At 46.2% G+C, this 20423-nt stretch overlaps 2 protein-coding genes across 2 annotated transcripts; one reads left to right on the forward strand and one right to left on the reverse strand.

The window, feature by feature from the left end:
* Window positions 1-4244: 4244 nt before the first annotated feature.
* Window positions 4245-11149, reverse strand: LOC135810099 (transcription initiation factor TFIID subunit 9B-like). The gene is made up of 4 exons (XM_065323566.1): window positions 10855-11149; window positions 8166-8302; window positions 7315-7452; window positions 4245-5349 (listed from the first exon to the last, which is right to left on the reverse strand). Exons 1-4 carry the CDS (start codon window positions 11036-11038, stop codon window positions 5335-5337), a joined length of 474 nt encoding a protein of 157 aa, XP_065179638.1. The 5' UTR covers window positions 11039-11149; the 3' UTR covers window positions 4245-5334.
* A 101-nt stretch (window positions 11150-11250) lies between these two features.
* On the forward strand, window positions 11251-13168 carry LOC135810101 (small ribosomal subunit protein uS17-like). The gene is made up of 4 exons (XM_065323567.1): window positions 11251-11345; window positions 11425-11544; window positions 11628-11833; window positions 13015-13168. The coding sequence occupies exons 1-4, from the start codon at window positions 11334-11336 to the stop codon at window positions 13136-13138; spliced, it is 462 nt and encodes a 153-aa protein (XP_065179639.1). The 5' UTR covers window positions 11251-11333; the 3' UTR covers window positions 13139-13168.
* The last annotated feature ends 7255 nt before the right edge of the window (window positions 13169-20423 follow it).

Raw genomic sequence — 20423 nt, forward strand, 5'->3', positions numbered from 1 at the left:
GGCACAGTGTTTTGTGGAGAAATGCGCTGCGAGCACCCTCATTTAACAACGCGCAGCGAAGACAAGTCGAGCAAGCTGCACTTCCAGAACGGGGAAGAACTCACTCTAGAGTACGAAGCCAGCAATGCGTGCTTGATGATTTCCCAAGCAACCCTGGACTTGAAGTGTATTGTACACATCCCAACTGGATCCATGCGAATCGTCCCATTGGATGCCGACAGCGAAACTGTGTTTCAAAACATTGTCTTTCAGAATATTGTGCGTCACACGCAAGTAACAGTGGAGGAGCCGCAGGACAACTTTGGCAGTGTTTCCTGCATAGTACCAGTGGTGTGGGTTTCAGCTGACTGCTCTTGTCAGGTTTCTCTTGCCTTTCCGGTCACAGTGCAGCATTGATGAAAACAGTACCTGGCGTGGTCCACTGTTCAGGCAGCAGATTGCTGGATTGGGCACTGTTATCATTCTGAATTGAATTCAGTATGGTGTGCACATCGCACACGTTCATGTCCCACATTTGGATTGGGCAGCCTCCAGCCAAATCTTTGGGTCAGACATTTTTGAGATAGAATTCAAAGCTTGATTTGGTGCAAAGTTTGCATTGAGGATGGTTGGCCAGACTGATTTTGATCTTAGTTGCGCAACATGTATGTCATCACTGATCACTACTGCAGATGATGATTGTTCATAATGCCAACCTTACTGAGCTGGACACGTGCCTCTTTGCATTGGGGTTTTGCTGTGCTCTTGCAAGAGATGTGCATGTGTTTGTGTGTGTGTGTGTGTGTTTGTATGTGTTGCTGTGTGTGTATTTGTGTGCTTGTGGTTGCACCCTCACCGTGTTTGTATTCTGTTGAAAATTGTAGACTTTAATCATTGCTGTTGGTCATTGGTTCCTGTTATATGGTCGTACACGCAGTAATAGTTGTAAATCTCAGTTTTTTATTTCCTCATCCCATCTGCTTTATCATAACTGCTCGTTCACATACTTCTAGATTACTGTTTCCCAATGGTTTGTGACACAACAGAATTATGCCAATGGGCAACATCTTTTTCATACTTGTTTTCCACTGATGAAGTCAACGCTCCTTATATCGGCTTATGTTCTACTTCAATTCGCTGTTTAGTCTTTTAGAACCATTTACTCTGACCAAATATCTCCCAAACTGGCATTGCTGGATGGGGGTTAATGATTCTTCGAAGTGTACGTATTCATAAAGCCTTTCCGAATACTCGATGTTTAAAATAAAACTTTTATAAGTGATGTCCATTCTCTTCTTGAATAACAAATACTTCGAGGTATGCTGGTCGGCCTGGAGGTCATTCCTCCACTGTCTGGGGCTCAGTATCTGACCTACGTCCAAAATAATTATGAAGTAAAAACAGAGGGAAGAAATACTTCATGGGCACAGATGTGATGAGTCAAATCAGTTATGAATGTCCACAAGTTACTATAGTTGAAGTAGTTGATAGGTCCCACGCATACCAGTACCGCTAGAAAACCCACGTGCAGACAGGAATTGAACCAGGTAACTCTCTCCGTGATCTCAGTCATGGTCTTGGACCGACCCAATGGGCTATTCTTGATGTAAGCAGGCGCAGTGAGTTTCCTCGGAATTGGGGGAACAGAGGCATGGAAATATACTCTTTCTTGTTAGCAATGAATACAACTAATTGTGCACTCATAACCATGACTGTATGGACTCGGATTGAGAGCCAAGGATACATTTAGCCAAGGATAAATTTATAGAAAAGAAAAAAGTATCAAGGAACTACTTGTTGTTGGACATTGTAGCGTAAGTTGTATTTCCTTGGTCCTTTTTCCTTTCTATAAATTCATAACCATAACATTATATACCCCCTATTTCCTTACCTGGTTGAGCACTCTCATACCGCCGTCCCATACCTTGGATGATGGAGCAGCCAAGACTGATCAACTTCAACTATTCGTTGAAGAACATTCCTCTGCCTACAGCTGACTCTTACCGGAAGCGCCATATAGGGAATGTCGAGAAAGTCCTGAAAAGAATGTGCTGGATGGCTTTCTTCTTCAAGAACGGTGGAAATGAGCCAGAACAGGACAGGGACGAGAGTGACAATTTCGGATTCAAGTCACGCAAGTGCCCGCCCGCGCTACCCGAATTTACTGCGTTCGAAGATGAAATGCTGAGACCCGTTGAGGGTATCTCGTTCCGGAAGGTTTCGGACCAGTTCCAGAATGAGCTCAGACAAGACGTGGACATGATCAAGAAGTCAACGGATGTCTTCGTCCCCGCTGACAAGACCCGGAATATGTACGTACTCGGCCAAGAGAGCCACCAGCAGCTTTTGAGAAACAACATCACCAAGCATTACAAAGGCTGCCCCTCTTGATGCATATCATTGAAGAGATTAACACCGAGGTTAAACAAATAGCTGTAAACCTTGGCATTGCGGACCGAGTTGATGTCATGCCGACTCATGGCGAAGAAACCATCAAGGATCATAAAGAGAATTTCAGGCAAAGCCTTCCATGCAGATCAATCAACCCTGCGAAAAGTGAGCTCGGAGCAGTCAATAAACGCATCCTCGATGCTATCCCCGGTAAGCTAACACCGCAAGTCACTCCCAACCTATGGAAAAAGTCCATGTCTGTGATTGAATGGTTCAAGGGCCTGCAGGACAAGAACAGCCTCTCCTTCATAACGTTCGACATCGTGGAGTGTTATCCCTCGATCACGGAGCAGCTCCTGAGTCTCGCCCTTCAGTTTGCCAGGGAGCGTGTCTGATCGAGATATCGATATTGGATATCATCCTCCATGCACGGAAGTCCTTGCTGTTCGGAGATGGCGGGAGCTGGGCAAAGAAGGGCGATACCGGCACCTTTGATGTGACGATGGGCTGCTTTAACGGAGTAGACGTTTGCCATCTGGTCTGGGCTTTTGTCCTCCACAAGCTCGCGAGCCTGTGTAACAAGCGTATGATCGGGCTGTATAGAGACGATGGACTTACACGTTTGGGTGGTTTTCCTTGGCAGCATAGTGGCACATCCATCGGTAGGTGTGGGTCCATAACCGGGAGGGTCTAGTCCAATCACTACCGGTGGGTGTGTCACTATGCTGCGAAGGAAAACCACCCAAACGTGTATGGACCCATACAAAAACTGGACTAGTGGATCCAAAGGTCATTATTATTTTGTCCGTTTATAGATTTTGACTTCTGACGTCATCACCTTCAAGCCCATATCGGACGCCGTTCGTCCTCGTTCACAACCTCTTTTAGTACACTCATTAGTTGGTCAGTGTCGAATGCTTTTGATAGGTCAATTCTGAGGATGTGAATATCCCAGTGAAAAGCGTTGGGATTTGGCAGCCAGCCATGTGTGCGCCCATACAACATCTGACGTTGACCGTCCACTCCGAGTTCACTAGTGGCCATTATGGGTCTCAGCCAGAAACTCCTCCACTTTCGGTCTGATCCTTGCGCGGGTTATGAGCGATAGTGCTTTCCCGAGTGTTGTAAGTAGCACTATGGCGGTATGGGCCGGAGATTGGACGGTGGTCCGGGAGGTTTATCCGGCTTTTGAAGTGGTACATGTATGAGGATCACTCCGCCTACTTCCACTGACTGATGATGGTTAATACACCATTGATAACTGAGGAAAGGGTAGAAGCCATGGCGTCTCCTGACTCTCCTCCATACTTGAGCAATTCAGCTGGGGTATCGTCTTCTCCAGATACCTTCTTTTTCTCAGTTGTCCCCACCATGGCTGGTTAAAATCGCCCGCATCACATGCTTATTGGCACTATGTCATCGTGATTGTGGAATAATAATAATAATAACAATAATAATACTCGTCCGTTGTTGAGTTTCATCAGGGTTTTAGCAACTAATGCAAGTGTGACAGTGACCGCGGAGGTGGAACTGTCTGTGCAGGGGCAGGGACAGGGTTCTACCCTTACCCATTCTTATTTTTAGCGAACACAGCAGTTTCGTCCTTATCCGTTGGTACAGTCTTACATGTATTTTGAAGTACAGTTACGCTGCGTTATACAAGTACAGCTATGCTGCGTTATACATCTGCGTGTACACTACAGTGTAGATTACGGTTTCCGTTCTTATCTGCAAAAATCCAGCCAACACCGTTCTAAAAAATTGGTGAAACTCTACCCTGGCCTACACCGTTCTTAAAACTGGCCGTTCTTCGGCGCCCGACAGTACATGTACTGTAGCCCAGACATTGGCTTCTACAGGAATAAGCCTGCTGATCATGCTTAGATGGACATCAATCGCACTAAAAATCAAATAGAAGACAGCAACCCTTATGTAGCCAGGGTCCTAATTTCCACATGATCGCTAAAAGGCATAATGGTCCGGATCCAATGGGAAAGCGAAATGTTAGGCTGCTAAGTTCAAATAACACAGCACTGCTATGCGAATCAAGAGTGCGTACACCAGCAGACAACAACTATAAAAACAAACATCTGTAGCAAAAGAAGGCCCACACAGAGCACGGCTGCTATAAGACAGAGTACTACGCAGCCACACGGCACAGGGTAGCGTAGTCAGCCGCTCGGTTTCGTTCCCGAAACGGACACGAACAAGCGGCGATCAAAGTAAGAAGCAATGCCTATAGCAGCACACTGTGACAGAACTAAAATTGAATAAAAATATATATATGTTTCATGTGTTGCGTGCCACTAGACGGTTTCATGAATCAGAAGGTACAGCCGTACATATAAGCAGTACGCACTACAGACTAGAGAAGAAGTCTACAGCAGGCATGTTAGCGTACACTCCAGTATCAGCAGAAAAAAGAAAGAAAGAAAGAGGTTCACTCATTTCACGGCGCGGAGAACGGACAAGAGCTTAATTAAACGTCACCAGCGAGAGCAATTGTCAACGTTTCTAAAGCAGACCCACCGCTATGGCAGGGTAAAGTCCTGCCCGGGATAGGCAAAGGTACTGGACTACAGTTGCAAGCCAAGCCAAGCACCAAGTATAATGGTCACTGCCAGCTCCCAGCATGGGTAGATTGTAGCAGAAGGCAGCAGTAACAGCAGCTGTAGCTTGCTCGCAGCTATAGCGCATCAACCAGAATCCTCTCCGGTAGACGAAGACTGTGACTGGAGCACTGCCCTCATGGCAGCGAGGGAACGGCGGAGCTACACCCTCATGGCAGCGAGGGAACGGCGGAGCTACACCCTCATGGCAGCAGGGGAGCAGCGGAGTTACACCATCGCACATGCGTCTAGATGTACAAGCCTTGGATCACCATGGAGTACAAGCCAGTATTCACATCAGTTCAAACTCACCTAGCACGCACACAAGAACGGACCAGATTGCGTTGCGTCACCATCATGATTGCTTTTGCTGCAGCACAACAACATCAGGCATGACAAAAAATAGTATGAAATACGGGAATCTGTGAGCAAGTGAAGCCAGCGATGTATGGAGGGGAAGGGGGTGTCACTCGTGCCAAACCGCAAATATAGTATGCTAGGCCATGCGAAAATGGCCGGACATCGGACATTTCCCGACCGTTTTCGGTCGTTGTCTGGGCGAAATATCCGTGCGTCGGACAAAGTGTCCGATCGATCCGAGAAAATACTCCTTGGGCATTCATATGCACGTGGGCGCAGTCAAACGTTCGTTACTCGGCCAAATCTTGATCAAATTTAACAATCGAAGCGCTAGATCACTGGTGGTAGAGAAAACTCTCCGTTATCGCCTCGAACAGGTCCGAAGTCTCGTCGAAGAAGTTGGAGTGAGCGGTGATCGATCGAACTTTTCGAATTTTTGCGCTGCGTGCTGCGAGTCAGCAGTGCATGAAAAAGGGATTTTCCCAGCTTGAGGACAGGCAGCACGTGCCAGAACCGGCACGGGGCGAAGCCACGGACAACACGGTAAGCTCACACTCACAAAAAATGAGCAGTTCCAGGCTAACGTTATATCAGGGTAGATTCAGTGAAATGGCTGAAGGAGACTGATTTCGCCTGAGATCTGGAACTGGACTCGCGTTTGGAGCGCGTTGTGGCGGTCAATGAGTAGTGCTCTTGGCGAGTTTGGGCTCATTGTATTTCTCTCATTAAGAGCTTTCCAAGGAGCCCAAGATTTTCAAAACAGTAAAGTAGAACCAAAGCCAGATATAGCAAATAAAGCCAGTTATTTAAAGAGTCGGCGTGGCGAAAGCAATTTTATTAGTGCAATTAAGAGTATAATCGATGCAGACATGGCCAGACAACAACGAGTTCATGGAAATTTTTAAGGATTTTTATGTTATTCAAAATCGATTTTCGTGTTCCGCTCATCAGTGAATAGTATCGGAACTGAGGGTACTGTGTACAAAAAATAGAACATTTTATAACAGCATAATTAAAAGTGTGAACAAAAAAAAAGGAAGTGCAACAGCATTACATAATAGGTGTTAAACATAGTGCTAACATATTTCCATGAACTCGTTGTTGTCTGGCCATGTCTGCATCGATTATACTCTTAATTGCACTAATAAAAGCCAGTTATGTTGGAAATTGAATGTGCATTTTCAGGCAAGAAGCTCATGCTGTGCGAGTGGCCACTTGTGACAAGTGGACTGCTGAGCGCGCGGGTCAAGGACCTTTCGACACCCATTTTGATTGGAGTATGAGAGATGCGAAGACGATCGTGCAGGGGTGGTGCTTAGATGCAAGGTTTGTGTGCGGTTCGCATTTTTGGACGAAAATGCCTCGGAGACCTTCATTGTTGGGTGAGAAATTTGAAAACGTCGGCTTTCAAGAACATGTGTGGCAAAAGGGTATGCCCGGGCATGTCCGATCGAGAAGTGTCAGGACATTATGTCAGAACGACCATGATTTGCGATTGCATGCCCTGATATGCCATACCGCCCTAATGAAAAGCGTGATCATCTTTGGGTACGGAGTCATGGGTTTTCGTGTGCGTATGATACGAAGCCTACCAGTCATCATCATCATCATGGCACGTAAGTGACGTAACGCTGCGTTATTGGTGCCATATACTGCAAGGCCATGACACTACAAACAAAGAACTGTGCACTCAAATGTGGCATTTCTATCCGGGGGGTACCATCGATATGTACGCCCTGTGCCCAAAACGAGTACAGCTGTGGGAATCCATAGCAGACACAAAAGATCGCACACTTACGGACTCTCCAGGAGACTAATAGGCACAATACAGACTGACCTACGCAGACCAGAAGGGTCCCTCACCAATGAAACCTATCCACCACTGTGAGTATCACGACCTCAATCAATCACCAGGCAACATAATCAACTGACAGAAAGATGTGTGCGTGTGTGTGTGCCGTGATACTGGTCTCACCTTTGAAGGCTTTACATGCTTGACTTGGAAGTTATTTCCGAGAAGGCAATAGCGCTCGGCGGGCAATCTCTGGCCGTTCTTTTCGACAATGGCCGGCAGTGGCTTTTCATTCTTCTCCTTAGCTAGCTCCAACATAAACTATGTAGAAAGGGGAAACATAGAGGTATGCACAGAGAGAAACACGCACACGCACACACACACACACACACACACACACACGCACACACACCACATACGCATACACACGCACACACACACACACACATGTACTCGCAAACACCAAACAAACAAGGAGGATAAGGATTACATGATGGGCGCCGGTTGAGGCAGATGAAATTCACGGTGCGGGTAGTTGATACGTACCACACCCGTAAGATCCGCTAGGGCACATCGCAGAGCCCAGGACTTTACCCGTTACAATTTTGAAATGTGGTTCAACCCTGGGAGGCCGAAATCTACACGTGCCGAAAATGTGTAGACTTAGCTGTGTTCACAACTGGCGCGTGGACGCGGTACGCTTGCGGTTCATGCGTGCCCAAACGCGCGCTCAGGCTTTCACAAAAAACAGCAATTCGACTCGTACTCAGGGCGTGCGAAGCCCGGGGTACTAATTTTTTGACCCCGCCAGTCAAGGTGATTGGTTTGTACACTGGTACGCACCTGACACGCGCTGAAAATTCCAACAGGTTGGAATTTCCATTTCGGCGCGTTTCCATACGCATGGCGCCCCATAAGCCAGCAAAATAATTATGCACAAACGCGTGGTTTCACGCGTACACGCGCCAGTTGTGAACACAGCTTTACAGTATGTCAACTCTATGCGTGTACTGTGCATACAATTCTAAACTCACCTCACGTGGCGGTGGTCCCACAAAAGAATGTTCAGCAACTATATTGACCGCCACTTTCGCATCCTGTGCATCAATTGCCGCCTTGCCGGCATGGTCTGAAAGCACTCGAGCTTCTTCCAAAACTGTTGTTACGTGTCCTGCAGCGAAGCACGCACACGCACGCACACGCACACACACACACACACACGTACATGCAAGTGCATACCTCGTCACACTTTCAACCGACCCATTGCTGAATGCAATGACAGTGAACTAAGCTAGGCATGGCTATTGCAGCTGGAGTTGCACCATTCACCAGCTTCCAAAGCTGAAAATTGATCACTCCTAAGCTGGTCTTACACCACACAGTTTGCAGAAGATGCTTTCCGACAAGTGAATTTCTACAGTTGGCTCTCTTGCAATCTGTGCCCCTCTCAACAAACACACAGGCAATCCTACTCATACAGTACTCACTCGACTAGAGCCCTCTCTTGAATAGTGCCCCCCCCCCCCCCCAGCGTGTCATCAAGCACATGTGACATTTTGGTGTTGCTTCGCTAATGTTCTTGTCCATGTCAATCTTTCTTCTTCGTCTTCTGGGTTTTGTGCTGGATGACGTCAATGTACCAGCATGGAAGAAATAGTACCTTCTCTTCAAAAGTGCCCCAGACACTGGGCACTACACCAATCGTGCGCGAGTACAGCATATGCCGCACACACATTTCTCATTGCGGGGTGAATGTGGCAAAGACAGCTCTAATTGCAAAACAATGTTACATTTTCACCAGCATGTAGAAATTTGTCGTACAGCCAAACCTCATTAGGACGAACACTGATAAGGCGAACTTTCCTTTAGTACGAACTAGGACCAATCATATGGTTGGCCTGGCATCATATCAAGTCAAAATTATTCGTTTACGACAAACTCCTGTACGGCGAACGTTCGTGAAGACGAACTAATTCAAGCGAGATTTGAACAAAATCAACGTGTAGTTCGGTCCCTGTGGGTGCGCTGGTCGTAGTTTTTTCCGATATTTGAGGCATCTTGTACTGGCGAAACATGTTACAAGGCGGAGGACATGCTGTCATAAATTCATTGCACATTGTACTTACCTTCCTGCTGGGTTATGTTATGAAAAAATGTTATACATTTGCCACAGCATGCACCTTCACTTAAATACAATCCGTATGACATGCATATCAATTTTTTGTTAGGTCTGGATAAGAAGAACTCCGGATAAGACAAACAAACTTGCTCGGTCCCTTGAAGTTCGTCCTAACGAGGTTTGACTGTACATGTAAGGGCTCGTCCCTAAATATCGAACTTTTTCATTTTTTTGAAATTTTTCACAAAACGATATATTTTCGTTATGGGCTGGTAGGGAGTTGACCAATTTCGTTTCAGAAAACTTCGATACATGTATTGTACATGGTCCGTACGAGCAGTGTCACATTTGCGACTTTTGTTGTATATGCATGTTAGACTCCGGCGGATTATGCTCGCAAAAATCATGGAATTATGCTTTCATGGATGCTCGCATTTATGCTCGCAAAACCCTCACATTATGCTTTGGTATGTGGGGATACTTATTGAAGTTATTCACTGTGTTGTACTTAAGCGGGGTTCATAGAAGCTTTTTGCGATGCGACACGCGATGCGACTGCCGCGAAACCGGGAAAGCCATACCAAGGACTTAGGTGGCCATGCATGCTAGAGGTCAACATAGAAAAGAGAAAAATTAATACCGTATTACATTTCTATTCATTTGAAACTCGGGTATTGAGCCAATAATAAATGTAGAAAGGAAAAAAGGACATATGGAAACGAGTTAAGACTGTAGCTTGTGCTCATTTTAGTTGTGCTTACCTTCCCCTCCATCCATTAGATCAAATCATTCAAATGCATACACCAGCATCGATATTTGCAATGGGAGTTGGCCATAAGATTATAGCCTGCACAGTCATGGCTGCTAACATCCAAAGGTCATGACTTCGCATCATGCATAATGTACATGAACACGTACATGTAGAGTTTTGCGGACTACCCGTCGCTATCTCGCCCCGAGATACCAGATAAAGGCTGATTCACTCGCATCTTCTGCTAATGTACTGTGTCGGTGTGAGAAAGAACTTTGAAGAAGACGACTTCGAGCATACAACAATGTATTGCCATTATTTCTACCCTGCTTTCCACTCACGGAATCACTGTCTGTATGACCTAACCCTTTACCACGCAGACCACCAGCACAGATCGGGTATATGTACATTGTATTGTACACAATTGTGTAGCCTACATACTAGAACTGGGGCAAGGTACTGAGCAAGTGTACATGCTGTAGTGGACTGCTGAGAATATCTGCCCTGTGTGAATGTATTTCTCAGCTTGCTACATTCTGAAGAGCTCTCAGCACCCAGTCATGTGCGTACCGACGGCACCACTGTTGACCATCGTGTAAAATATCCCCTACTTTAGAATTTCATGCCAGTTGGAGAAAGTGCCCCGTTGTCGGATGACTACCAGCTGACACGCAACACTGTACGTCCTTCCTTGTAAGTTGTAACACACGGGAAATGTAATTAGTCTATTTTGAGAATGTCAATTGATGTCACATCCGTGTAGCACACTCAGCTACATGTATACGTAGACCTATGCCGTCTTTTTCGGTTGTAATCAAGTACTCAAGATTGGAAGATTGCTAACAATACTTACTGTATGTAAACTCCAGCATTTGGCGAACAACCTGTGGCTCGTATTCCAGAACACCCATCTCTTTGAGAATTGCTGACATAACAAGGGCATCTTTGGGACAGCCGGCGTTTGCCTGACCATGTGCTCCACTACTGCCATCGTTCACAATGCCTGCACTCGTGGAGTTGCCACCCGTCGACGCCATTGAAAACGCATAGGTCAGGCGATGGACGCCTCGAGGCTCAACACCTATCTCTCTATCATCGCACAAATCGTCCTCAAACACATTTTGTCTGAACCACTTCTCACATTCAGCTTATTTCGCGATTATCATGGTACTTTGCACAAAAATCCTTAGCGTAAAAATCAAGAGAAAACATACGAAAAAATGACGAAAATTGTATGAGAGTCATAACAATACGACTTCTTGACAAAATGATAGCGATTTCGTATATCTGTGCGCATGCTCTCTCTGGACGTTCCTTCTTCAACCATCAAAAATGGCGGAGCAGGTTGGTAGTTTTTCGTCTTGTTCAAGTACCTGAAGACTTTGAAATAAGGAAGAAATGGCTTATTGTTTGTGCCGTGCAGACCGAGAAAGCTTTCCAGAAGCAGCCTACGGTCTTCTTGAACCGCAAGGCGGTTCCAGGCCAAAAGAAGACTTCTCGCTTCGTGCGTAATGTTGGGCTAGGCTTCAAGACCCCTCGCGAGGTAATTGCAGAGTTGTGATGGAGAAACTTGGGAATGGAGGACGTTACTGATACCATGTTGTGTAATTGTATTGCCTTGCATAGGCCGAGGAGGGCACATACATCGACAAGAAGTGTCCATTCACTGGAAATGTGAGCATTCGTGGTCGCATTTTGACTGGTGTCGTTGCTTCAATGAAGATGAAGCGCACCATTGTCATCCGCCGTGACTACTTGCACTACATTCGCAAGTACAACCGTTATGAGAAGCGCCATAAGAACATCAGCGCTCACTTGTCGCCCTGCTTCCAGTGAGTATAGCTTGCTTCTAATTTTGTTTAAAATTTATTTTAGAAAATTTTGTGAAGACTTGCAAATATTGACAATTGTTACTGACATCGCAAATCATTCACCGATTTAATAATGGTGTAGTACAAGTCATGCTTCCATTGTAGTTGCATGTTACATAATGTAGTGCTCATCGTCATGCACTGTTCTTGAGCCACGTGTCAAGATCATTGTATGCTAGTATTTGTTTCAACAAGTGGGGTAATAATGTTTTTTTGATATTACAAATGTGCATGGTCAAGATCAAGTGTTCAGTGTCGTGCATATCGTATACCCGAGCATTTTCTGTTGCACGGAGTCGTCTATCTGTTTTCTGAACACCCTAGTACAACCATATGCTTTTATTAGTTTGTGTAACCCTGGTTTATTATTCAGTAAACTTGCCCTAGCCAATGTGCAACCTCCTTTATGCCGGATAGTACTGTTAGTCAGTATTAGGATAACCACATGGCTGTTATTGTAGTCAGTTTGCGGCCAAGAGTGTATTTCCGCATCCATGGAGCATAAGTACTGACCACAGTCAAGTTTGTTGTTTGAGTTATAAATGAGGATCCCGGTTACACCCTATCGTGTTTATTGTTACGCTCGGGATGGGAAGTTTCTGTGTGCATCAGTCGCCTTTCGTGTGCCAAACTATGCATGACAATCCCTTGGGTAGAGGGTAGATTGGTTATGTAGTCCACTTGGGATTCTGTATTAGCACAGTATGTGTACTTGTCATTCTCTGTGTATTCTTGCTTTTGGGAGTTGCATCTAGGTGTACTCCTTTCCTTTCACATTGCCCATCATGCTGCACTTGATGGCTTTGATTTAGCTCTCGCAATTGCCCAATAGCGAGGGGTTCTATGTCTGTGCTCTTGCCTGAAGTTTGCACTGGCATTCTTTCTACTGAAGATGCAGTATTGTACTGTGTTTGTTGCTTGTCTGTGTGCATGCGTATCGACTTAATGCAGTTTCGGTTTGTGGTGCCGGTGCTGCATGTCATTAGTGTGTGTGCTTGTGCCTTGTGTTATTTCTGTGTGGGAGTCATTATGTTCTGGCTGTGTGTGAGCTGGCAATATGACTTCCTCTGTATCATATCAACCTTGTGTGAACCTGTGTGTTAACCGTGCTTGTGGTTCATTCGTGTTTTCCTTTGTTACAGGGATGTACAACTCGGTGACATTATCGTCGTCGGACAATGCCGACCTCTCAGCAAAACAGTCCGCTTCAATGTGCTGAAGGTCCAGCGATCTGCCGCAGGCAAGAAGTCTTTCAAGAAGTTCTAAGCTCCCTTTCTAATAAAAAAGGCAAAAGAACTCCACAGTTTGTTGTTTTGTTCGTTCATGTGGAGTGTGTTCCCTTATTCATTGCGCTGAGTTTGCATGGTCCCAAGAGTGCAACTCCAGCTATGGGGTCTGCGACGGCAGAAGTTCACATCACGTGATGAACCCGTGCGCATTATTTGCACTCTGTCCGTGATAGATACAGGGCTCCACGCAACCCAGCTTGGTGCTCAACTCTCTTGTGGCCACAGTTTGCCAGCGTAACCTTTTGAACCAAGACGCGTGCTGTGAAGTTCTGCCGTCGCCGCACAGCATGGAGGTTGTGCAGGCAGTTGCACACTCTTGGGTATTATGTACTCTAGATGGTTCCAAGAGTACATAGTCCCCCAGGAGTGTGCGACTAGACTATGGGTACTGTCCCGACAGAATTTCATGTTGACGGCTTCTTTATAATTAATGCAATGTGTACTGCACCCGTGTTATCAGACTTTAGTATCCTGAACCTGTGGTTCAGAGAGCCCCGTTTGATTCTCTACCAACTGGTGCAAAGAAAAGTGTGCGCTGGCATCCCGTTCGTGTGTCGTACATCACTGGTGCAATGTTGTTTTGCGTTGCGCAAACGTGCCACGCCCCCACAGGGGATTATTCCCACTAGATGACTTAAGGTGACCTTGCGCAAGCACGCACTCGCGTACGACATCCTGGCGAGCCACCCTTCGCCTGGCGGATGCATCCGTAGATGGCTCATCTACTGCTGGCTGATGTAATTTTTGCCAGTTGTCTGTTTTGCTGTGAGAGCTCGCCACGCAATTTTGTTTCCCACCCTCCCACACCTACCGGACGGAGGGGAGGCACGGGCTCGGCAGTTGCCATAGCAATGTACTGGTACGCCCAGCCTTTATGATTGTTCCATGAGTCTTTCATAGCCGATAGCAAGAGTACATGAAAACCAGAGTGTGCAGCTGGGATGGGTTGCTGTCACGGCGCGGCAAAATTCTGTGATTACATCATTTTACAAGTGATGTAGTGCATTCAAGCGGGTCTCTTCTGTCTTTCTGCACAACTGCAGCTCAGTTGTACGCACTGCGCCATTTCCCGCCTCAGATCTGCGCCAAATAATATTATGATGTCATCATGGAATTCCGCCGTGACAGACACCCATAGCAGAAAAGGCCCCAAGCTGCACACTCTGGTTTTCATGTACTCTAAGGGCCGGGTTCCACTGCGGCTCCGCGGCACTTGGCTGCATGCAGCGGAGCAGCGCGGTTCCACTGACACTCGCCATTCGCAACAGGGCCATCGCAGAAGTTGAGCTTGGCTCAACTTTTGCGATGCGATGCGACAAACGATTTGGCGTACGATCTTGACCTTTTCTACAGCAAAGTTGTACAAAGGTTCAAGAGTTGCCTATAAATTTGTACAAGTTGTATCAAACCGCGCGAATATCATGGTGACGTAGCCAAATCAGCAAGACTTTGTCGCAAAGCTGACTTCTTCTGTGAATGGTATTTCGCGAGTTCGCATCGCACCCATCCATCGCAGATCGCGTCGCATCGCAAAAAAGCTTCTGTGAATCCCGCTTTAGGCTGTGTTTACATGAAGCGTTTCAACCCGCCATGTGCACAAAATGAATGGCGCGTTTACATGACGCATTGCGCTTGACCTGGGTTCAAATTTCGCCCCGGGTTGATTTCAACCCTCCCCCCAAGGGGAGGGTTGAAATCAACCCGGGTCAAGAAAATCGTAAAAACGTACTTCTGTGCGTATCTCGCGCCAGGTTTGAACGGCACTGCAGATGCAAATTTCGCGCGAACGGATTCACGTGACCATACAGGACTGTAGAAGTGGACTTTTGGCGGCATATCAGTATTTGACCCGGGTCAACTGTCTTGATGTAAACGCTCACCTCTTTTGTCTATCGTACAGACTTTCAACCCGGGTTGAAATTTCTCATGTAAACACAGCCTTAAAGGGGAAGTATACCCTAAAATCAAATTTTCACCAGTTGTAGTCTTCGGGGTGCTGAGTCGAATGGTCTTGGTCCGAGGAAGCTGAGACGCTCCCTTCCCCCTTTATTCCCAATCGAACTCGCGCACTTCCACCGAAACTGGGTGACTGCGCCCTACAAGATGGGGATTTGTATGCAAAATGTCACTAAAAGCGCCATTTCGTTCTTATAAAAGCCCGGATGACCGCGATTGGCCCATATGTTGTAGTCTTTTGGACGCTGAGTCGACTGGTTTTGGTCCGAAAAGGCTGCGATGCAGCGTTCCTCCTTTATTCCCAATCGAACATGGTTGAACAAGTGGTCACGTGCTCCTGCGTACACCAGTCACCTGGTCACCGTGCCTGCTGGGTACAACTTACTAGCCTGTTTGACCTTTTTTGGGTGCAGTCCTGTCACTCGAGTTGAACTCGAGTTGAACCTTGGTGTGAAAGTTGTCACCTGCTGGCGCGGTGACCAGGTGATTTGGGCACCCAGGAGCACGTGACCGCTTGTTCAACCATGTTCGATTGGGAATAAAGGAGGAACGCTGCATCGCAGCCTTTTCGGATCAAAACCAGTCGACTCGGCGTCCAAAAGACTACAACATATGGGCCAATCGCGGTCATCCGTGCTTTTATAAGAACGAAATGGCGCTTTTAGTGACATTTTGCATACAAATCCCCATCTAGTAGGGCGCAGTCACCCAGTTTCGGTGGAAGTGCGCGAGTTCGATTGGGATTCAAGTAGGAAGGGAGCGTCGCAGCTTCCTCGGACCAAGACCATTCGACTCAGCACCCAGAAGACTACAACTGGTGAAAATTTGATTTTAGGGTATACTTCCCCTTTAATGATCTTGCCGATAGATGGCGTTATTTGTTCCTATCATACTATCTTTCAGATGGACGGCCCAGTCCGATCATTTCACGCGAACTAGGGGCCGTCCAAGGTTACCAATAATATTTTCAAAACGAAAAGTTTTCGTTTGGGGGTGGGTGGGTTTGAGGGAGTTCGTTTTGAAAATAATTATTGATTGCAGATGGAGAATGCCCAGCTAGTTACTTCTGGGTGTCAAAAAGTCACATCAATATTTTATTGGGATTCGTTGTACCTGCAGAAAAGGTGTGGGTGTGGGTTGAAAAATACTAAAACTTTTCGTTTTGTAAAAACAATCGGTAACCCCGGACGGCCCCTTATACGTCATCATGATCACAATAATCATGTCGTGCTCACGTTCAATATAAGCTTGCGACGCCCCACTGGCCTGGCTCATCTCTTCTGTGGTGTGAGGGTTAAGGAGCATTGCATCGTATATTTTCTGTCCCTCTTGAATTCCGCGGATTGCGACCTTTCCGCAGAATCCAGTACGTCCACAGAATTCAGAAAATCCCGTGGAATATTACAGAAAAGGGAGAAAACTGCTTTTTCTGGAGACTTTTTGTGTATGTATTTCACAGCCAAACCAACCTCCTTGTGACTTTCAAAATCAACTTGCATGGTATATTTTGGACCAGGATTTATAGGGACAACAAACTTTGGTGTGGTTGTGGAAATTCTGTTTTTACGCTCATTTCCCTTGCAGAATTGCGAAGGATTTGCAAAATTTACTGTTTTCAGCCGCAGAATTCTGCACGGAATTTCTGATATTCTGCCGAGGTAATTCACGGGGACAGCATAATAAATAATGCCCTCGACTTAGTTCTGTCGGGACAGAAGGGTGTGCGGGAGTTGCACCCTCTTGGAGGGTTGTGTATGCTTGATGATGCTGTCCCTTACTGGCCTTTAAAACGCGGACAAGAATTCTAAATACCGCGGAGAAAGGGGGTTTATTCTGCGGCACCTTCCGCAGTACAGTGGTCCCTCTATAATCCGGCACCATTTGTGCCGCGGAAAATCTGCTGGATTAGGGAGGGTGCTGGATTAACAAATCTGATTTTCTGCTAGAACATGCATGAAGAGGACATTTTGGCTAATGAAAATTGTGCTGGTTTATCGAGGGTGCTGGATTAGAGAGGGACGACTGTAATATCTAATTTCTGCAAGTTTTTCACCCTCCTTGTTGAGGATACAGTAGAGTCACGCGTCCAAGAATGTTGTTTCCAAGGAGTTAGCCTGTCACCAGAATTTCTGCAGAATTCAGAAAATCCTGCGGAAGGTTGCAGGGAAGAGAGAGAACTGCTTTTCTGGATGTATTTCACAGTCAAACCAGCGTGTGACTTCTAAAATCATCTTGCAGTATATTGGAGCTTTTGGACCAGGATTCCGCTGCAGCTGTCATTTCGTAGGGCACGTTCAGACTACCGATAAAAGTGGCAGAATGGGGAAGTTTCCAAGGTGATTTAATCACGTGACTTTACTGGCACTTGCCGGCGGAATAGTTTTATTGCTGCGGCGCAAACAGCATTCCGGCAGTAAAAAGGTGCTCAGGCTGTGAGTAAGAGAAATTCCCTTCTCAGAGCTGCGGTGAGAGCTGCTCAAGTAATGTTAGTTTACCGGTAGTGCAAATGTCCTTCACGGTTTATCGGCATTCACGGTTTGACGGGTTTCTTGGTAGTCTCAGGCCCGATTCACAAAATTATTCATGTTTGTTGCGACATCTAGATATCCTCATGCGCAAGTAGTACTATGCACGTGCACTGCATACATGTACTCCATTTGTGTATGTCGCGTGTCGCATGTCGCAAAAGTTGAACTTTCTTCAACTTCTGCGACAGGTGCCTTGCAACAGCTTGCGACAACTCGCGACTGTCGCAAATCGCGTGTCGCATCGCAGAAAGTTGTATTGTGAATCGCCCTTAAGGGCGCGTTCAGACTACCGTGAATCCCGGCAAACCGTGAATGGCGATAAACCGTGAAGGACATTCGCACTACCGATAGACTAGCGTTACTGTTTATTATAATACGTAAGTTTTGCAGCTCCCACCGCGGCTTGCCTGGGTTGCAGTACCGGGCAAAGTAACAGAAGGACATGTGTACTTGATGGACATGCATGCAATAGTGCATAGCTTCGAGTATTTTCCGAAACGAACTCGTTCTTTTCAAATTTTCGAGCGAGTGCTCGAGTATTCAATATGCTCGTTTCACCCCTATGATGATGTCAACCTGGGTCAAGCACAATGCGTTATGTAAGCGCTCCAGTCAATCTTGCGGGTGAAAACTCCACATTGGTCAACAGCTCTCATGTAAACACAACCCAACTTGGCTTTTAGGGCGCGTTCAGACTACCGATAAAAAGTGACCGATTGGGAAAGTTTCCAAGGTGATTTGATCACGAGACGTTATTGGCACGTTACCGGCGGAAAGGTCTTACTGCCGCGGCAGCTGCCGCAGTAAAACTTTTCCGGCAGTACAAAATTTTTAAAAAAGTGCCCATGCTGGGGAAAAAGAGAAAAACCTTTTCAGCACACCTACTGCGGCCTAGCACCTCCGGATCTGAAGCTTGTGAAGTCCAGTGCTTCCACGAGTTATAATAATACTTTAATATTATTATTAGTGTTGTCGTTGAAGAATGACGTCTCTCCGGCAGTCTTCGTCCATTCCAGGACCACCGACAACATGTGTCGGTGAAATAGATGAAGACTGTCGATATAACTCACGCTTTTAAAAGTATTATTGCTTGTCTTTACTTAGCCTTTAATACCAGCAAAAGACCGTACATGGGCTAGGACATTAGAGAGGTTCCGGGGTACGATTTTCCGTGCCAAAATCCGTATGGGCGCTACGGATTTTTTCCAGGCGTGCTCCATACGATTTTTCGGCACGGAGAATCCGTGTGGACTGGCTTTCATACGAACCATGTTTCGTATGGAGATTTTGCGTCATCGGGTGCAGAAAGATTTTTCGCGGGAAGTTTTGATTTCGGTACAAATTTTCAAAATAAAAAGACATAGCGCGGGAATGTGACGTGTTTGCGATCGTAACCTAGGCAATGACGGCAAACACATAAGTTCCGTACCCCGGAACTTTTCACTGCTCGAAAACGACGTATAAAAAATCCGTAGAGCCTCCACGGATTTTGGCACGAAAAATCGTACTCCGGAACCTCCCTAATGTGTAGAAAAAGGATTGATGGCATCAGGGTGTCCCAGGATCCAACTGCATTTACACCTGCCCCCCCCCCCCCCTCAGTGAAGGTAATCTGTCCCCGGGGAAAATTGCGGAAAAAAATCGCAAAAAACGCGGCAAAAAACGCGGCATAATATGGCATAATTTGCGGTGAATTTGCGGTAAATATGCGGTAAATATGCGGTGAATATTATTGATATCATCTCGCGGCGGCAAGTTTTCAGTTGATATGAGGCAATTTTCAGTGAATATGTAGTGAAATCAATCAGTTACGAGTCTCTGGTGTAAGCGCTGTCCATATTTGAGTACAAACCCGCCACGTTGCTGACCGAACAGTGCACTGTGTGTACGTGTAGTGCAACAGAAAAGTTCAAAAAACGCGGGAAAATCGCGGAAAACGCGGTCTTTTAAAAAATCGCAAAAAACGCGGAAAAAAACGCGGCCGCGGAATCGCAATTTTCCCCGGGGACAGGGTAATACAGTAGATATTGGTTATAACTTGCCCTTCTGATTTTTCACATTTTATCACTATTACCGGTATATCACTACAGGCGATTTTCAACTGCGCTCGTCTTACATACACATTATACACGTGAGGGTACTCAATCGCGCTAATGTAGCGTACTGATACATGATGCATGCTGCTGCACCTTCCCCAGTCTAGAGTGAAGAACTAATTTACTTCTTGGCCCCAGGGCATCATCCAGGAAGCATCAGACCAGAATACACTATGAAAACACACAAGTACATGTGGCTCCAAGTCGAGACATCAATGCCTCACACTCGTGTGTTGCTATCACTATAGACGATCATTTTTCTGCACACAGAGGTGTTTTGAATGGTGATTCTGTATCCTTATATATATAAGTTATAGCCGATTTATCGCTATATCCGATACAGTAGGTATCGGTTATAGCGTGGGTGTTTGAAAAACGACATTATTTTGATTCTTATTGCCGATATTTCTTACACACGATAAATCACGTGTGACATATCATAATTATGCGCGCACGTTTGGCATGTGGACACGTACGTAACGTCGTTTGCAGTGCATGAACTCATGGCCAGTCGTCCCCGTACGCAAAATGCGTACGCATTTGTATTTACCGTACATTTCCTCGTGTTTTGGGCGAATCTGAGCGGTACGACGCTGTCGAATTGGGCCTGAATTTGTCCTGAACCAGCCGCTATTGAAGTAAAATTAGGTGTTTTGATGGCCACACGGGAACACTGCGGCCA

This window comes from Sycon ciliatum, chromosome 2 (assembly GCF_964019385.1).
Source record: "Sycon ciliatum chromosome 2, ocSycCili1.1, whole genome shotgun sequence".
NCBI classification, from domain to species: domain Eukaryota; kingdom Metazoa; phylum Porifera; class Calcarea; order Leucosolenida; family Sycettidae; genus Sycon; species Sycon ciliatum.